Source organism: Anarrhichthys ocellatus, unplaced genomic scaffold (assembly GCF_004355925.1).
Source record: "Anarrhichthys ocellatus isolate YVR2014 unplaced genomic scaffold, GSC_Weel_1.0 scaffold2, whole genome shotgun sequence".
NCBI lineage: Eukaryota > Metazoa > Chordata > Actinopteri > Perciformes > Anarhichadidae > Anarrhichthys > Anarrhichthys ocellatus.
Window position 1 is genome coordinate 17532126 of NW_022280032.1, and position 15829 is coordinate 17547954.

General features: G+C 41.7%; 1 protein-coding gene across 1 annotated transcript in view; it reads left to right on the plus strand.

The window, feature by feature from the left end:
- Positions 1–13570, plus strand: part of tmtc2b (transmembrane O-mannosyltransferase targeting cadherins 2b) — an 85159-nt gene extending 71589 nt beyond the window's left edge. Inside the window, exons 10-12 of the mRNA XM_031870077.1 lie at positions 63–177; positions 4905–4968; positions 11171–13570. Coding sequence (XP_031725937.1) covers positions 63–177; positions 4905–4968; positions 11171–11350 — 359 coding nt within the window. The 3' untranslated portion in view covers positions 11351–13570. The remainder of the gene's footprint in view (positions 1–62; positions 178–4904; positions 4969–11170) is intronic.
- The last annotated feature ends 2259 nt before the right edge of the window (positions 13571–15829 follow it).

Sequence of the window (15829 nt, forward strand, 5' to 3'; positions counted from 1 at the left end):
GCCTCCGTGGGGATCCCTCAGCGTTTTTTTAACAGTAGTGCTGTTCTCTCCTGCCGTGCCAGGTCAGTTTTTGTTGGAAGAGTCGCGGCTGCTGGAGGCCGCAGAGATGGCAGAGAAAGCCGCACGCCTCGACAGCAGGGAGTTTGACGTGGTCTTCAGTGCAGCCCACATGCTCAGGTGAGTGTTTGATTGGAATGATTCTGTAAAGACACTGCATGTACTGTAATTCATTCTTTGTCGATGAGACGGCTCGGGCCACAGTTTTCCATGGTTGAGTAGAAAGGCGGCTGTGTGTGTGTGTGAGAGAGGGAGGTCTACTGTCTGCACGGTTTATCCAGGGGGCTTACACTGCTCCTCAGCCAGTATGATTTACTTGGCTGTACTTTGTAATCCTCTTTTCTCGCCGCACCGCCAGCCGGAGAGAGCTGCTGGTTTGTCTTTGCATGCTGTGCAGCTATGTTTCCTCACGTGCTCGCTCTCACTCTCGCTGTACCCCTCTCTCACTCCCGTCTCACTCTTTCCCCCGCTCATGCTCGAAAGTCAGCTTCCAAATCAGCGCAAGGCTCAGCTGATGAGCCTCAGCGGCAAAGCTTCAGCAGCCCCACAAGCTGTTGTGTTTCTGAACAAAAGCCGTGAGTGCAAGTTTGTAAATACAGCGATGTGCCAACTTCCAGTCTGCTGCCCCACTGACTGAATAAACCTACAGAATGACGACCCTGTGTAGAGATTTCCTCCTTTAAACGCATCAAAGGCCACTTAATGCGTTTTTAATTACTACTGCCAACAAGTAACGGTTATCTTTTAAGGAATAGTATGACATTTTGGGACATATGCATATTCTCTTTCTTGCAGAGTTAGGTGGGAAATTTGACACCGCTCTCAAACTTTCCAACTTTTATGTGGATGTCCAATCAGTGCTGACGGCAAATATAGTCTTCTAAAGCAATAAACCCCCAGTGCGTGCAATATTGTGAGAGAAAGCTGATTTCTCCGGCTGAGAAGCCGTGCCGGCTGTGCCTACATGTACCAGGACGCATTGCGTGCAAGTGGCGAGTTTGCATACGTCTGATAAATAAACATTTTTACACCGAACAAATAAATGCTTAATTGCCTTGTTAAAACACATTGTAAAACACTTCAAATTGGACTGTGGGAAAAAAAATAAAATCACCAAAACTATTAGTCTGTTAGTCTTTCCACTATTCCAACAATCAGCAACTCTGAAATATATCCTTAATTCACAGAATAAGATGTGAAGATATGCCGGCGCTACACGCTGTTTGTCTCTGCCGTCCGGCTGCCAGCTGAGCTGCGGCCCGTTGGCGACTCTCACTCCATCTTTGCTGGCAAATTACAGCCAATTTAGGCAAAATAAATGATGGAACGATTTGAATATTGCATGAACACTCTGAAGTTGGAATCGATGATTATCTTTTTCTACTCATTCCATTGATATCTCATGGCAATAAGCAGCTGCCTGTAAAACCTAATGTGTCATGTTTACACTTCTCGATCTTGGTTCAGATTAAACAAATGAGATATAACATGTTAATTAGAGAGCTTTAAAGGTGCTGGTGGGTGGCTTCATATTTAGGTTACAGTCAAGATTTCTACTTTATCAATCTTCACATGTCACTCTTGGCAAGCGTTTACTAAATTGTCGAACTATTCCTTTAAGACCATGAACCCATGTCTTGAATCACCAGAGTTTGGTGTCTCTTTACCCAACATTGTTACTCGGCTGCTTCATGCATGGCTTCCCCCTCCCTCCCCCAAGAGGCTTTCTGCATCGAGAGCCTCTTCCATGGCCCAGACCCCTGGCAGCTAAAGAGAGCTTCATGCAATGCTCGGGCTGAACTATTCTCTGCCTGCTTGGCATGGGGTCCCACTCCTCCACAGCTCATGTTCTTTATGTGTTTGTCTTGGAAGCAAACACGGAAAGGCCCTCGGTCGGTGGGGACACGAGTGAATCTACGCGGGGGAAGGGAAGAGATTAAAAGGAGAGGCAGGCGCTCTCAGACGTACAAATGTCTTTTATTGCTCTCCCGGGCCGCTCGGTCTTTTGACCATTCCAAACTAATAATTTCCTTCTACCTCCTTTGAACAACGTTTTTTCATTTTTCTTGTTTATACTTTGAATGTTGGTCAGAAAAGACCGATTAGTGGTGAGGCAAATGGGGATGTGTTTATACTTCCCTTTAATGTGTCAAATGTCAGTGAAAGCCAAGAAATGACACCGTGACATCATATAGTAATGTTAAATCTGTATATTCACAGACAGCCGGGGGGGAAATGAATCTCTAAAAGACAAACTCAAGCAGGTTATGCACTCATAGTTCACATCCTGGATTCCTATCCAAACCACATGTCTTACATAATAATATAATCGACCATATCTAAAAGATTACTGTATGTTACTGCCACGTCATGATGTTAGATATGCCAATTTGTGCATTTTTAGCCGTCCCAATTTCCAAAAAAGTGTATAAATTGCTAACCTCATAATGGTAATAAAAGGATTACATTGGTAGCCAGTTACATTACACTACACGTACAGTACTACCGTTAGGGAGGATGTCTGTGTTCAGTGTAGCATTCTAACTAAAATAAAAAAATATAACTCTGCACTCGAAACAGATGGGACGGCTGCGGTTTAAGCACAAATATCTGGCTGTTGTTGAAAATCTGTCATTAGTATCCAACAATGTCACGCTTCTAAGCAGTACTGTCAGTGCTCTGATTTGTGCATGCCTGGGGTTAATAGACCATCTCTACATAACAAGACGTCAGGGTAAAAAGATGAGTGTTAAGTTGCTGATTTGAAATATGGTCAAGAGTTCTTTTCTTCGCAGATTTTTTTCATTTTTATTCCTGCTCCATTTCCCGTCCTCTTCCTTATTCCTGTGCTCGTGCAGCCTTACACTCTCTCTTCCTCGGGTTTAAAGCCGGGCAGTGGTTTACATACTTGGCCTCCATTGTCTGCCCTGTGAGAACCCGCAGACAGCCCCAGGAGGTCCCGCTGCCCCTTTGGCTCATGGTGTGGCAGCTCTCCAGTTCTCCTCTGATAATGTGATAATGATATTATACAATTACATGTTTTTTTTCTTTTTTTCTCAGAAGGTTGCACCTTCTAAATATTATACTGGCAAACAAACATATGGTTGTGGTTGGACATGAAACCCACATTTATAATCTCAGGACAAATTCAGTAACTCGCCTGGAATGGAATTTTTTGGACCAGAGCTGGAAAAACAAAGAGCGGCGGCATGTTCGTCTGTATTTCTGAAGTGTGCAACATGATAACATGCAGCATAACTTCTTCAAGATCAATGTTACACAAAAGACATTTGCGTCATGTCAGCATGATAAGGGATCGCCGTGTCAGTTGGTCCACCACATTGCTTACAGACTCAAATTTCTCAGCAACTATCTGACTAATTACCATGGAACAGCCGTTCGTGGTTTCCAGAGGCTGAATCCTATACTGACTTTGGTGATTCCCAGCATGTTAGCCTTGTCATTGTGAGCATGTTAGCATGCTGCTGGAAGCATTTAGCCCTAAAACACTCTCACGTTGTGGCTTTTATTTCTCACTTAGCATAATAACTGTGCTCTCTTGTTTAAAGGCCCATCACTGGTGTTAGAGCATCAAGGTGCTTTTATTGGTCGCCATTGGTTTTAAATGTCAGTTTCTAGGTTCACCACTTGACTCACAGCTCTTGGTAAATTAAAAAGTAATTATTTCTGTCAATATATTTAACTTTTAAGTAAGAAAATATGTTATATCTTACTGAAGAAAACATTACTTGTCTTCTCATTGATCAGTGGTGAATAGTAAAAAATATTAGAATAAAAAAACGTTAGAACACATTTGACAGTGTCTTTAAAACCGAACATAAATACTATGTATTTACTTTGGCCACTGATCTGTTAATCCTAAAATAAAAGCGTTGCCTTTTATCTGGAACCAGGTGGATGATGATCCTTTAATAGACCCCGACAGCCTAAATGAAACTGTGGTTCCAACGGCCTCGCGTCCTTTGATCATTACAACTTGAGGGGCTCCACGGCCAGCCGTCGTTGACTCTCTCCTTGACTTCGTCAAAGTTAAATTGTTTGCAATGAGACAATTGTTACCATCGGTGAAAAGCATGCAGCTGTGGACCACGAAGGTGATTTCTGAAATACCAGAGCTTTAATAACAGGAAAGGCCTCGTGGCAGAGGAGCCACAGGTTTGTGTATAACAGTAGGCAGAGCAGGGGGCTTATGAAAGAAGGTAAAGAAGCATAAATATAGGACATCCTGTCTTGACTGCAGGTTCTATGTCCTCAGGAACAAAATATTTCTGGTTCCAGGGACTCATGCCGATAAGCCATCTGCCCCAGAAATCCTTTTTGTCGCAGTGTGGCATATGCAGCGTGTTTTGGTGCATCTGCGCCATCGACTCTGCTGTCCCGGTTGTTATGATAGTATGATTAAATGACTTTGTGTTTCCACACTGTTTGCATTCCTCCAGTGTCTCAGTATCCAGCCAGCATGTCAAACCACCATCTCCCCCACCAGCTTCAACAGAAATGTACAGTGAATATTGCCGATCGGACTCGGTTTGTTAATGAGTTCTCTTGAAGTTCCCAATAAGCCAAACGTCCCGAACATCGATGTTCAATTAAAGCAGAAAGTGCTTGCTGTGCGCTGCTCAGCACAGATGTTATCAAGTGAAAGATGCTATCGAAGGAGAGCAGGCGATTGGATTGGCTTTCCTCATCCCTCGTCGTGCTCTTCCCTCCTGTTATTTTCTCAGTGACCCCTGAGTGCCAGTAAACATGCAGGGTTCGAGGCCTCATCCGAAGCCAGGAGCAATAAAGATGAGTAATGACCGCCTCTCTCTGTTTTCCCTTTGCAGACAAGCCAGCCTAAACGAGGCCGCCGAGAAGTATTACGGACAAGCAGCGAGCCTGAGACCCAATGTGAGTAAAACCGCAGCTAATCATCCCCATTACTATTTACCCTGATGGACACTGTGCAATCACAGTCTGGGTGGCTTTCCAATATTATATATATAGGTCTGCCTTGTCACAACGGCCTTCATTGTCAGTGAGGTTTTTGCTAAGCTCAGAGGTTTGTTTGTGTAGCATCCATCACCGGCTTCAAAGGGGCAGGCCAGGGTAAGTAGATTGAAAAGAATAATGACAACAACACTCAGTCAGGGGACTCTGACATCTTGAAAATGAATGGGGTCCAAGTCTTTGAGAGCTTTGGCAGGAGGGGTCGAGTTGTTTAGGTGAGGGCCGCAGAGAGAGCAAAATGTGTTTGCCATGTGGTCGGCCTGTTTGTTCCCGTGTCATGATTAGAAGAAATCACTTCAGGATTAATGATCTGAATATATATGGACAATGTTGTAGTTGAGTTCTGCAAGCTTACAAACCCCAGTATAATATATACAAACAAAAAGATAAATGAAAAGTTGAGTATAACAAAGGGATAGAATATTTCCACTGAAACCATGAAATTGAGCTGCTATCACATCTCTGTTGTTCTCAGCGTCAATGTAGCGTATTTTTAACATTTAACTAACCCCAGATGCATTTTTTCAAACATGTGTAAGACAACCATAAGTTTACGGTGAATTGTGTGAGTGTTTCCACGGAGTATCTGTTAATAAATAGCACAAACTCCTCTTTGTGCAGCTCGCTTTCTTTCTCCGTTTGGAAATCTTAAAGGATATCTTCTTCAAAACTTGTAAATCACCTTGAGAACGAGTGGAGTGGATGTGAGGAAACAGAGTGGGCCATTGAGAAGAACCCTGTCGTGCCGCCACCTAGATGGATATGCACTTCTGTAAAAACGTGCGGAGGATGTTTGTGTTCCTTACGGTTCCATTTCCAGATCCGTGCAATTTTTTCATGACTGTTACTTGGCATCTGTAATTGTACAAACACGCATTAGATGGCCACATCCACACTCAGGGGCACTTTTTTTGCCCCTACTTGGTCCCTTTAGCTTGGATGCCTTTTGTCATATGTATTGCTTACAGCTGAATTTAGCATCTTCATCCATCTCCTTTACCATGATCCTTTGTTCTCTCCGATGTAACTTGACTTGCGCCATGTACCCTGTCCATCTTTGTTGTGTCTTGACTCTTCACTCTCCAAAAGCACTGGTGTTTTATATTAAGCACATATTTTTGCTTGCTCTGAGTGAGAGGACAATTCCCTCCATTGGAAGGATTTACCCCCTAAATCCGACAATTCCTTCCATCGAGACGAGCTAAATCCCAGCGGATGCTTGGTTTGCTTTGGCCGTTGTCTGCACCCTATGACATGTAGATATTCTTAACCCAAATGTCAATCTTAAATCATTGTTATCGGGTCATTCTCACAGCCTTCCCAGCATATGTTTCTTTATGGTCTAGGGCTAAAATGCTCCACATCTGGCCATGCCTCTGCTGCTACATGCCAGTTTTGGGAACGGTAGGCAGGCAGAGAGGTTGCAGAGCAGCAGGAAATGAGGGAAAAAATGAAAGCTTTTGACAAGGGAACGTTTAGCAGAGAGTTGCAAGTGTTGCAAGGGTGAGGAAGAATGCAGGAGTGAGGTTATAAATCATAAAAGTCTTCGCTATATAAAAGTAGGGGTAGAAAGGCTTGGCTGAGGAATGGTGGGAGCCTACAGGGGAGAGTGGGGAAGGAAAATTAACTCAGGCATTGATAAGTCCCGCATGGGCGGAGAAGAAAAGATCTTTTGAGCTGCACTGAGAGGAAAACCAGGAGTCAGTTAACTTTCTATCCAGGGATCAGAAGCCCATTTCAGAATTGTGGGCACACATCTTCACTGACCTCACATTCATCCAAAACACTCTTTTCTTGACAAACTTTATCTTGTTAAAAGCTTGCTCCCCATTGGCTTTTCAAACTGTGTCTATTGTATCGATTAGTTGGGTTCATGCACGCACTGTGATAACGTCTCCATGGGGGGGGCAGTAAACCAGCCACCTAACATGATGAATAACAGGAATTGACGCAGACTCCTTTGTCTCTGGAGTAAACTTTTTTTTTTTTTTTAATTGCACAGGCAGAGACTAATGATATAGCGGTAAAAAGTGCAGCGGCAAACGCAAGATTACAGGTTCTAATTTAAAAACAAATGTAGCGGAGAGAAACTCCCTTCCGTCTGTTCCCTAGTCTCGATGGACCAATGAAGCCCGTCCCCATAAAAACAATCTTACAACTAACGCTTGATAAAGCTAAACTGCAAAACGGTGTCAAAAACAGAAGGAAGGCGCCGGGTCCGTCACACTTTTAATCAACCTGATTTGTCGGACTGAGTTAACAGACACAAATCAGTCGGTGGCGGCAGATTTAGTCGACGCTAATTGGCTGAGATTAGGGTCGAGACACTGACTATAGCTTAACATAAAAGAGTTTTTGGAATATTTCATGCAGGTTCTGTCAGAGACAGTCAAATGTAAATCCTTCCTTCCCAACAGTAACTTGAGCAATATTTGATCAACCAGAGTGATGAAATTACCCCGATCTTCCAGTGATCTTGCACATTTAAGGGCAAGCGCACTAGTCTTTTCTTTAACTCCGCCTCCTAGCTGCGAGGGCTCATTCAAATATACGGCAGCACCAAAATAACTCTGGATATCTGCATTTTACAACTTTTAGGACCCAATGATATAATAATAAGGGTTATTTAAGTGTTCATACTGGGAAGTTGATTTCGCTAAAAATTCTAAAACAGCCGCGGATTTACAGACATCTCTTTCCCAATGTAGGTCTATGGGGAAAAGTCTTTTTGGGCCCAATGGCAACAAGTTACTGACCTGGAAGTTATAATTGCACTGTTTGGCCAATGCAAACATTTACTTCAAAGCGCGTTTCTCTTCCTGGGGGGGTTGAATAAAATCCTCCAACTCCTCTGCATTTGGGTGAAAAAAAATTATTTAGTTGTTTTTCTTTACAGACATTTCTCCTAAAAAAGACCCTCATACTAATATAATAATAATCTATAGCATCATTTATTTTGTTATTAATTTATTATGATCAATAATAAGTTAATCAGAACTTCAGAAAGCAAACCTACGCCCCTGACTGAGGATAAGTGATAATTAGAATTCACCTCATACTGGATCCTCACCAACGCCACAAAATGACATTAACACCAGAGTTCCACATTTTCACCTACTTCTCACATATGTTGTGGGTACAGTAATAGTGTGTGGCCCCTCGACTGTCACTTCCAACTATGTCCATATGTATAAACAGTTATATATTTTGGCTAGCATCATTCTGAGTTGTAAAAAGCCCTGAACTTGCAAATGGATCCCTCAGCGTTGTTTTGTGGTTTGACCTTCCAATGGTGAGTCAAACTGAAGGTAATTTACTGCACAAACAGCCCTAGAATTACCTCCACTATTAAAGTCAGGAACTCTGGCTTCTCCTGTGAACAATAATTGAAACACAGAGAGAAAATGTTGTTTTGCTAGGGGATTATTGTAATTGCTGAATATGCAGCGAATTTAGTGAACTGGTATCTAGTAACTTTCTAATATGTGCCAGCCTTTACTTTGGCCGAGGCGTTGGTAGCATGTTCTATATGTGTGCTGTGGGAAACTGGACAACGGGATTATTCTCTTTGATTTATTCACCAATTTAAGTCTCCCTATGAGAAAAGCAGCACAATTGGACATATTGTTCCAATTGAAATTCTCATGCATGGAGCATCACTCATCCAAGCTTTACACTGGAAAAACAGAGTTGTGAGACAAGAGTGGAACAGTCCGGCAAAGGACACACAAGGTTCACACAACCTGCAGAGAGGACAAAGCAAGACAAATGGCCATGTGATGCGAGTCTGTGTTTGGTAACCTCTCTGAAAAGGTTCTCTACACATGGATAACTAAACCATAGATATGCAGAGAATGAACTGGTCATCTTTGGCTTTTTAAATCTGATCAAAGTTTTTGTATCATATGTTTTATTTTATAGAAATAAAACATTAGCTGAATTGGATCTGAATCTCTTTTTTGATAAGTCATGCAGCTACGCTTTTTTACATGTTTTTTTTTTTTTACTTCTGTGTATTTTTGCCATTAGTAGCTTTGGTCACCACTGATGCATCGCAACACATATTGGATGGATTGCCATGAAATTTGTACAGATATTCATGGTTGATCAGCCATGGTGCTTCCTGTAGCTTCACTAGATCAAAAATGTCACCTATCGTGTGGAATAGCTCAAATCTAACAGATGAATTGAATATTCGTTACAGACAATAATGGTTCCAAGAGAGTAAATCCGAATAACTTTAGTGACGCCATGACTTGTTCTTTAGCGTCACCATAAGGTTCACATTTGTAGTTTAGAGTGAAAAAAGCCTCGACAACTATTGAATGGATTGCCATGAAATCTGGAACATACTTTCATGTTCCACTTATGAATTGTCATAACTACTGAACATTCTCCAGCGCCTTCATCGAGTCCCAATTTTTCATTTGTCCAACTTTGATGTACAGCGAAATGCCTGCACGACTACTGACATTCCCATCAACCTCAGCTGGACTCCTTTGTTGAGCTCATTAGCAAATGTTAGCGTGCTAAAACACTGAACTAAAGATGGTGAATATTGTCAACATTGCCTGCTAATCATCAGCATGTTAACATCGTCACTGTGACGTTGCCATTAAGCTCAAAGCACCACCTCACGCAGCCACTGGCACGCTATAACAGTCTTACTGTTATTCTGCAGCACTGCTGTTGTTTTGAATGGTTCACATTTCCACGCGTTTCTCCTAACGTTCCACACATTTCTCATAACATTTCTAGAAAAACACTATTCTCTCGTGCAGGACTGTTGCTCTAGGAATTACTCTTGATTATTTAATAGGCCATGAGAAAGAAATGAAGGCTTAGGCTTGTGGTGGAGCTCCTAGTATATGTCAAGATGCCATAATCAGGTGCCATTCCATGTGACAATGATGTCTAGGCAGACAATTATAAGAAAAGCTCACAAAACTCTGCAATTACAGCACCGTTTTTGCGAAGACTGTTTTTATTTGAACATTCCTTGTTTCCTAGAAATGGCAATTATAGAAATTACAATCGTCTCGAGCAGTAAAACAGTAGCCTTGCTACAGGATTAGACATCTTTTCCACACTTCTAACTAAAATGGAGATCAGATGTGGGCCCCTCCCTTGGCCTAGATACTTCAACGGTCTTGCCGTGATTGCACCCTGGACACTTTTCCTGTACTTATGTCCTCGTGACTCACCCGCCCGTCGCACTGCCCCTCGCAATTTGGTGTGTATTCATTCTAGACCCACTTCAAAGCGGTGGTTGATCCCTCCGACATCTGTGGCCCCAGACAAGACAGAGGAACACACAAAGCAGCCTGGTTACCAAACTCCAAACACTGCACCGCAGTCTGTGTGATCTGACAAACGTACCAACAACATGTTAGGGTCTGCTGAAAAAATGTTCTTTTACAGTGACTGTTTTATTTAAAAGGAGAAAATAACTGTTTATACTATAACTTCTTGTCGTCATCGACTGTCATTTTTCACTGGTCTTGTTATATGATTGATATTTTATAGTGTCTAAAGCTTTAAGTTTCAGAAATACCATCTGGTCAATGCTTGTATGTGTGGATACCCCCGAAGTGTGAATAGTTATACTTCATTTGCATTATTCATCTTATCCATTCATGCCCTATGATGTTGTAAAAAGTTTAATTTTTTATTAAATGAATTCTCTAAACACACCATTAGTGGCGAGTAAATAAGCCTTATTATCCGAAGTCCGCTCACTCTCGCTATCTCTCAGAAGATGAGTCACTGTGTTTGTACTCTGTGTGCCTGCTCTGTCTCTTTATTTTCTTTGTTGATAGTGCAATACAAGTGAGCAACGTGAAACAAACATATGACACAGCACAAGACAAGCCAAACTAGCTCGAATGCAAACTAGACTCAAACTTACTGAAACAGGAGAGTAAGCAACCATGTGGGCAGCAACAGTAACAACAACAACAACAAGAACAAAAGGCTAAAAACAAAAAAGCAAACAAAAGATAATAAGGATTTGATTTTTGAAACTACCCCGAGCTGTTGCTACTTATGAAACTGATCTTGTCCTAAAATGTCCAATACTCTCTTCTTTTCTTTTTGCTTTTAGTATCCTGCCGCCTTGATGAACCTGGGGGCGATCCTCCACCTCAATGGGAAGCTGCAAGAAGCTGAAGCCAATTACCTCCGAGCACTTCAACTCAAACCGGACGACAACATCACCCAGTCCAACCTGCGTAAGCTGTGGAACATAATGGAGAAACAGGGCCTGCGGACCATGAGCCCCTGAGCTCACCCTGCCCACCTACCTGCCCATCTGTACGCCAGACCTGGGGGGGGGGGGGGAAGGACGGCCTGCACGCTGCTCATTCCCTCTTCTCATCCAGGAAAGATGGAAGAGACTCAGGGAGGATGTTTGCTCAGAGAGGCCATGACTGTGCCGCACAGCCCTTCTAATAAATCCTGAGCTCTGCATACACCTCAGGCCAGCAGCTTTTCCTCTGAAGCATTGCTCACAGTTTGGCAGGCGCTGCGCGGTATTTGGATTCTTTAGAAATTTCTTCAAATTAGTGCTCTCACCGGAACCACTTCTTCGTTTGTTTGTTTTTTCTTTTAGACCTAGAGCACTTGGACTTGAAGTAAGACCATACAGTGGGTACATCCTTCAACATTTGTGATGAATTTAAGGGTTTTTTTTCAATAAAAGAATTGTGGTTCAGAGATTTTAAATTTCCCCCAGAGCAGTGTGAGATAAGGTATTAAATGAAACATCTCAGACCGCTGCACTGAGGGCATTTTCCATCACGTTTTATTAAAGTTCTTTGTTTGATCTCATTTTCCATCCTGATGATGAAGAAAAGAGGCAAAATAAGGAATAGGATATACCATCCAACGTCACCAAAACAGGTTTAAATCCCTAAAAACTCACCAATTACCACCAATCGCTTTGTTTCCCTCATGAGATTACTCACACGTCACCATGAAGATGTGAAAATTAGCACCATCACTTCAAACCATTTTGTAGCAGATGTCCTAGTATTTGGTGAAAACTTGAAAAAGGGAATTTAATTTGGTAGCGAGTAAAGCACAACAATAGCCTCTAGAAGCTCCACCAAGGCTGGACTTTTGCCGAATACAGTATGTTTTGGCAAGAAAACTGTGACTCTGTTCACAATGGAATGCCTTATAATAAAAGGTGTGAATCTCCTGAAGCATACAGTTGGCAATTCTACCACTTACTGCCTCTTGTTCTGCACTGGCAAGGAAGCCAAGTCACCATGGTAACTCGTTTTTTTCGACAACAGTAAAGAGCTACGAGTGGAAATAACAAAGAGGCCGGTGCAGTAGTTCGGTACACGTCTGAAGTTCTTACAAACGAGCGTGAGGAGCTGAAACTGATGAGTTATTCTAACCAAATACAGAAGCTATGCCGATGTACACCTTTTCATCACTGAACAGCACACAGACGTAGCACGTCTTGAGGGAAATGTTTTAATGCGTATGTTTTTTGTTGGAATAAAATTAATTTCATTGTGTTTGTACAAATGAATTCTAATATATACCTACATTGTCTGCAGTATACAGAGAAAACCTTGCAGCATAAAAGTAGCCGGACTTGAAGTGGAATCTCAAGATACTGAGAAAGTTTGGTCCGTTACATGAAGTATTTCCCATATTGTCAAAACTCAGTCTTAAAGTCTCATTTTGTATATAATCAGTGTTATTAACATCTACTTGTTTGTTTGTTGTTGTCAGCATAAAGTAAGTGAAACGGCACCTTGCGGGAAGTAAGAATATGTACAGTATTTGTTATCACTTGTTTGTCGTCGGCCACAAACCTGGTGAGCTTTCCGTGTCCTTAGTCTAAACATTGATAGGTATTGCTGTGTGTGTTACATTAGCAACAGAACCAGCTGGCACTGTGTTTTTACATGCAACATGAAGGAAGTTAGCGGATGTGGTCATTCCTGAGAAAAATCTCCAAATACAGTTGAGTGGCTCATTCTTGGTGAATACAGAGTAACGCCTACAGTTGAGGATAGAGATGTTGAATATATATACGTCGCGTGTTGCAGTCACACTGTTCTGTTTTTGACTGTGATGGTCACCAGTGATATGTTCAGTAAGGTGATCACGGTTCACCTCACACACCCCTTTGTCAAAGAGCTCGCTAAGTTCTCCCGTGTACATAAAGTGTTTATGAACAAACACTGATAATTATTGCTTGAGTGAAGATGTAAAAAAAAAAAAAAAAAAAAAAGTGTTTCACTCCGTGTCTCTGCTCAGGGATCTCAAGCGGTGGGTTATTGCAGAAACTTGTTCACAGAGTGTTTACTAAATTAAAGATTTATTTTTGGAAGTTGTCGTATTTGTATAAATTATCGAGATTTGTAGCCTTTTTCTCCTTTTTGTAATATAAAGATGAACAATGTGCCAGAAAAGACTTTTTTGTTTTCTTTCTAAACAATGTTGCTTCTTTTCCCACAATAAATTGATTGTGTTCTCCTTTTGTTCTGGGTCCTGTGCAGCTGGTTTTTTACAGATTTTTAACATTCACCGCCATACTGAAACACCCATTCCCTTCACACTCTGTGGCAACATGTACAGTACTAAGTCAGATGTCCTTTGTATTCATGTGGGCTAGCACACTTAATGGGGTGGTCTTGCATGCTGTGGAACAGGTTTTACAGGGCATTTAATGTTCCCCCCCTGCAAATTTGCTAAAATGTGTCATAAAATCAACTCAAACGAATCTCCTTCCTCCTCTTTGATCTTTTAACAACAGAAGACACATAAATAATCCCATATGGAAGGGGTAGCACAGTGTCTACATATGGCTGGTGTGTTTTGATTACGACTGCCCCCACAATTCAAACCCCAGCTGACAAGCAAAAGACCCTTCCCTGAGAACGAAGCAGTCTGCCTTGTGATGTTTCTCACATGTCTACATGGAAGGTATGGGCTCACTATGGTTCCCGGCTTTCCTTATTGGACTGGAATGCACAGGGGCTGTCTAGTCCAGTTTGAATCTTCTTCTCATAACACAGGTGCGCCTCACTTATCTTGACAAATAATGAAATAGTGAAGCTTTGTTGGATTGTGGAGTCACGCTACGAAGGCAATGCACTTTCATTTCTCGCATTTGGCCTTCTTCCCATTGTTAAGTAGACCGCTGACTTTGAAATGATATCACACTGCACGTGGCAGTTGCCACAGCAGCAGAGGATACTGTTTTAGGCTTTATCCAAAAATCTTGCCAAAGAGAGAGAGAGAGAGAGAAAGCGAGCACGCATTGGCGATCCAGAGAAGAGTCAGGAAGCATTTGGGCAGACAGAGAGGTGAAACTTAATTCATATCTGATTATTATGTAATGAACTAGACTGCAGACCTGAGTCCCAAAGAGAAGCCGGGTGATGTCTGTCCCATGATGGGTCGATCACCAGTCAAAAATGTGTTGAGTATACTCTCATCATACGTCTTTTATCTGAACTCTTTCTGCGCAAGTCTAGCTATGATATGTACGTAACTGCAGCCATTACTCACATGCTAGCTTTCCTAAAATGAACTCAGCATGTTGAGCTTATGAGTTTATTTGGATCTCAATGCCAGTGGCCTAAACAAATAGTAATGTTTCCAGGATTCTTTTCCCCCAGGTTCTTTCGTCCTCATTTGCCTTTAGAACTCTCAACACTTTGTTTTTGGGTGTTTATGCAAGCATATCATTTCGTCACTTCTTATTTGTACCGCACAGCTCAAATTAGAGTGGTAATGATGAATCAAGTCAAGGGTCCTTTCCCATTGACACCATCATTATGTGCAGCAGAGAGCCTGCTAATGAAATCATCTGAAGAAATACAATTTGACCCAAAGAGATAAAGTAGTGGTTCGAGTTAATATTTTATCGTGAAAGATACATTTCTTTCACAATAGATAGTCAGAAAAGTGACGAGTTAGTGAGATGAGAAAATACACATCTCATTCAACTTGATTTCTTGTTCTGATATTAAAATATTCACATTTGATAAAGCCTGGATTCCCTGTGACCAGCACCTCAAGCATCTAGAAGAGTACAAACATGGTTGAAAGAAATTTGTCTTTTTATGCTCTGATCTGACAAATCTGCCCGCTGTTACCAAGCAGATATTTTGTAGTATGTGCTGATGAACTATCACCCCTTTGATCTGAAGTGCGTGAGCCAGCTTCTGTCGAGTGGACAGCTGTGCGTGATGCTGGGAAGTCTTCCCCTCTGGACCCAATATCCACTGTTATTACTAGATAGAAGAAGCATTAGGATGAGACTGCTTCATATTATTGAAGTGTTTTGATGTCCAGAAAGGAAATTGTCTTTCTTTGGCATTATGTTGCTATGCAATATCTACTACTAGCCCAATGTTACAGAAGCTAGTTCTTTTAAATACAAAGTGTTCATTAGAACATTGCAAAGTTCACAAGGAGGTGGATTCTTGAGCCTTTTCTTGTGTCAGATTTCTCAGTATATTGTAGGTAAATCTCCCATTGCCATATTCAATCCCCACTGTAATATGTGGTAACACAGGACATTAATATTCTCCTCACATACTTTGGGGAACTCGATTGTATATGCATATACATTATGCATATACTAATGGCATTAAAGAGTCATGATAAGAGCTTAACACAGTCCAAGCACCTTCTCATGAATCCCGGCCACACTAAGTTTAGGCAACAGATTCATCAAAATGACACTGTCACATCATTTGCTTTCAGGACTACTTATACATGTAGATAT